Source organism: Monopterus albus, unplaced genomic scaffold, assembly GCF_001952655.1.
Source record: "Monopterus albus unplaced genomic scaffold, M_albus_1.0 scaffold199.1, whole genome shotgun sequence".
Lineage (NCBI taxonomy): Eukaryota > Metazoa > Chordata > Actinopteri > Synbranchiformes > Synbranchidae > Monopterus > Monopterus albus.
The window spans coordinates 869,252-873,058 of record NW_018128079.1 but is presented as its reverse complement, the minus strand read 5'-3'; the positions used below and the strand labels follow the sequence as shown (position 1 = coordinate 873,058).

The 3,807-nt window shown below is 35.7% G+C and overlaps 1 protein-coding gene and 1 pseudogene across 1 annotated transcript in view; both read right to left on the bottom strand.

The window, feature by feature from the left end:
* The window catches only part of LOC109970486 (olfactory receptor 1M1-like), a 974-nt gene extending 730 nt beyond the window's left edge, over positions 1 to 244 (bottom strand). The window contains exon 1 of the mRNA XM_020618049.1: positions 1 to 244. This exon is cut by the window's left edge and continues 730 nt beyond it. Coding sequence (XP_020473705.1) covers positions 1 to 173 — 173 coding nt within the window. The 5' untranslated portion in view covers positions 174 to 244.
* A 2,058-nt stretch (positions 245 to 2,302) lies between these two features.
* LOC109970485 (olfactory receptor 1M1-like) lies at positions 2,303 to 3,028 on the bottom strand (annotated as a pseudogene).
* Between the last annotated feature and the right edge of the window lie 779 nt (positions 3,029 to 3,807).

Sequence of the window (3,807 nt, the reverse complement as noted above, 5' to 3'; positions counted from 1 at the left end):
ATAAAGAGAATTACATAGATCACCAAACAATTAAACAGTACTGTAACCACATAAACAAATGCTAGAAAGATGATGTAGACACTGATGTAGGGTAATGTCTGAAATCCAATAATATAGAAGCCTGGAGGATGAATGATAACAGAGTCATTAAAAACAGTCCTGAGAAATGACATAGTTGAACTCCACAAGCTGTGTGTCGGAGGACAGCCTCTGCCTAAAAGCTCTCCAGTCTAAAGAACAGGGGAATTATATCATATTGAACATTAGACCTCAACAGAGACAATCATAATGTTCATGCCAGTTGGATGAGCTTATTCCATTGTATATAAAATATTTTCTCACTAAGTTCTAACATAGAAAATATAAGTCAGTGAGCATTGCTTACATGATGTTCTCTTCAGGATTTCTTAGCAGCAGCTCTCACTGATTCTGCATCTAAAAGCAGTAGGCAGACGGCTGCATGTGTGACCCCTGGACAGTGGAAGATATACTTTCCTCGTCAATCCCCAAAGTTTCCCTGTGATACAGAGAAAGTCATTTTGACCCTGCTCTATTAATTTGATCCTTGGAGAGCATCATTATGATTCAGTAAGTTTGAGCATCTCACACCAATTCTTTTAAAACACACAGACGTAGGACAGCTGCTGAGATGACCTCTAAACTTGCTTTTGTTTGATTTTATTTGCACATGCTATACAACCATAAGATATACGTACAGTATATTATGAAAACTAACAATGTTTTTTTAACTTAGTTTATGTAAAGTGAGGAAACAACATATTGTTCCCTAAAGGTATAATTATCGTTAAACAGGCCATGGTTCTAATGGGCCCAGTTTATCTTGCCATCACCAGAGAATGCTGGTTAATGATGACAGTTGACTTCTGACACTTTACAGCCCTCCCACTGGACACACATAAACCAATCAAAGCAAAGTAATATCAAGACAGACAGGAAAGTAAACAAATTAAAATAGGTAATAGAAGGGAGCAGTTATACTGTAAATATTGTATTTGACCAAACCTAAAGTTTGGGGCCCTGTCTTTCCCTGAGCATTGGTTTCAGCCCTAGTTAACCTTTGTGTTAATCCAGCCTTGGGAAGACCCAACAGGAATGATGTAAGAGAGTTTGATAACAGGGATTGACAAAACTGAACTAATTAATCATTAACATCAACACTAATTATTTATTATAGGAAAGCAGCAAAAAGTTGCTTTAGGCAGGGATATAAAATAAAGTTTTAGGCAGACAACAACACAGATACTACAGATGAATAGCTAATGTGATACACTGTTTATGTAGTTATGTAGTCCTCTTATTCTTTCTTGACCATACCTTGTATTTTATCTGTACCCAGTGAATTTTGTTCAACAAGGACCAAAAAACAAAGTATCTATAACACTCGTAATTATGAGCTTTTCATATTGACACTATCACTTATCTTTTTGTGGAAGATATACTTGGGCAGAGGACCAAAGTGTATATGGTAAATAGCTAAAACAATTTTGCAGCCTAGGACAAGAGTGACATTGTGTCCCCTCTATTCAATGTCAGCTAGAAAATGTCTACTGATAAATAATTGAGTCAATTAAACTTAATTCAGTGGTTAATTACTGGTTTTCTAATTTGTTAAATATAGTAGTAGACCTTGTAGTGTAGTCATTAATGACATGTCCCATTAATTGTTCAGCTTGTACGGTGATCATTAACACACTAGAGGACAAGCTCTCATCATATTTCCATTCTCTAGTCTATGCCCCTTTTTGTGGATGAATACTTTTCTTCCTCATTTTATTAGTTTCTCAAACTGTTGAACTGAAATGAGAGCTGCTGCAATATACATATGATGAGGCAGGAATTTGCTATCTAATAAGAGGTCATCAAGTCACAAAAGTGCAATAATTTAATGCATGAAATCTTACACGTATTTTCATTTATGCGTTTTCAATATTGGAAATTACTAAAACTATAGAAAAGCTGAGGAAAAATATTACAATTTTAAAAGTGCAGAACTGTATGCCATTGTTAATGACCAGTGGCTAATAGATAAATTATTGGACAAAAACTTCTGTATTTATTTGTGTATTTGTTTGTATTTTGCCTTTTAGTAATGTTTTAGATCTATTTTTGTACATCATCCTGCCATGGCACTTAGGGATGAAAATAGCATTAGCCTTCTTATTTACATCTTTATGTTAATTAATGTGACAAATTAACTAATAAAGAAACAAAGAAAAATGGTAGGGTCTTGGTTTTCCCTTTATATAATATTTTGGGTTTACCTGTTTCTTGTTGCACCTCTCTAATGTCTTTTCTTGTGTTGATCTGTGCCAATTTTAGTTTTTCTTGTCAGTGCCAGGGCTCTGTTTCTGATCTCTTTAGTTTTCAAAGAGTATACCATAGGATTGATGTAGGGTGGGGTGCAAATGGACAGAGACACACTTAGAAATGGCAGGTCCTCGTCAATAAAATGCAGATGATGTGCAATTGTAAAAATGGTAATGGGAGGAATGTAAAATACAGCAACAAGGATGATATGTTCAATACAAGTAGTCAAAGCTTTAAGTCAACTGTCTAAAGATTTCATCCTGAAAATGGTCACCAGGATGCTGACATAAGAGAGACAAATTAAAGTAAAGGGTACAACAAGAATCAAAAAAGCAACTAAAGTGGCCACAGTCCACTGCATTGTGTAATCATTACAGGCGAGTCTATACACAGGTGTATAGTCACAGAAAAAACTGAAGACTGTTAGGGAATTGCAAAAAGACAATCGAGTCAATAGACCTACTGCAAATGCAATGATTCCCAGAGTAAAACACCAAGTCAGACCAATAATAAAAGACATGCTTTGCAGTGTGTTGATTGAGTTCTGACGCAGAGGAAAACATATTGCGATCAACCTGTCATAGGCAAGTATAGCAAGTACAAATGACTCCAAAGTCCCAAAAGCATAGTAAACATACATTTGAGCTAGGCATAAGTTAAATGGGACAAAGTTATCTTTAATGAGGAAAATCTTTATCATGCTGGCCTGGAGGATGAATGATAACAGAGTCATTTAAAACAGTCCTGAGAAATGACATAGTTGAACTCCACAAGCTGTGTGTTGGAGGACGGCCTCTGCCTAAAAGCTCTCCAGTCTAAAGAACAGGGGAATCATATCATATTGAACATTAGACCTCAACAGAGACTGTCATAATGTTCATGCCAGTTGGATGAGCTTATTTCATTTTATATAAAATATATTCTCAGTAAGTTCCAACATAGAAAATATAAGCCAGTGAGCATTGCTTACATGATGTTCTCTTCAGGATTTCTTACCAGCAGCTCTCATTGATTCTGCATCTAAAAGCAGTAGGCAGACGGCTGCATGTGTGACCCCTGGACAGTGCAAGATATACTTTCCTCATCAATCCCCAAAGCTTCCCTGTGATACAATAAAAGTCATTTTGACCCTGCTGTATTAAGGACTTTAATTGGAGATCCTTGGAGAGCATCGGATTATTCTCTTCTTGTGTTCAAAACAAGCGTCTAATTATGATTCAGTAAGTTTGAGCATCTCACACCAATTCTTTTAAAACATAAACGCATGCAACCTTATCAAAACAAAACAAAGTAGAACAGCTGCTGAGATGACATCTAAACCTGCAGTAGTGCCACTTTACATGCTATACAATTATAGCAATTAACTATATTACAAGAACTCACAAAATGTTTTTTGAAGGTTTATCTACAGTATAATAAGCAAAGGATGTATTGTTCCCTAAAGGTACAATTGTCGTTGAAGAAGCCATGGTTTTATTG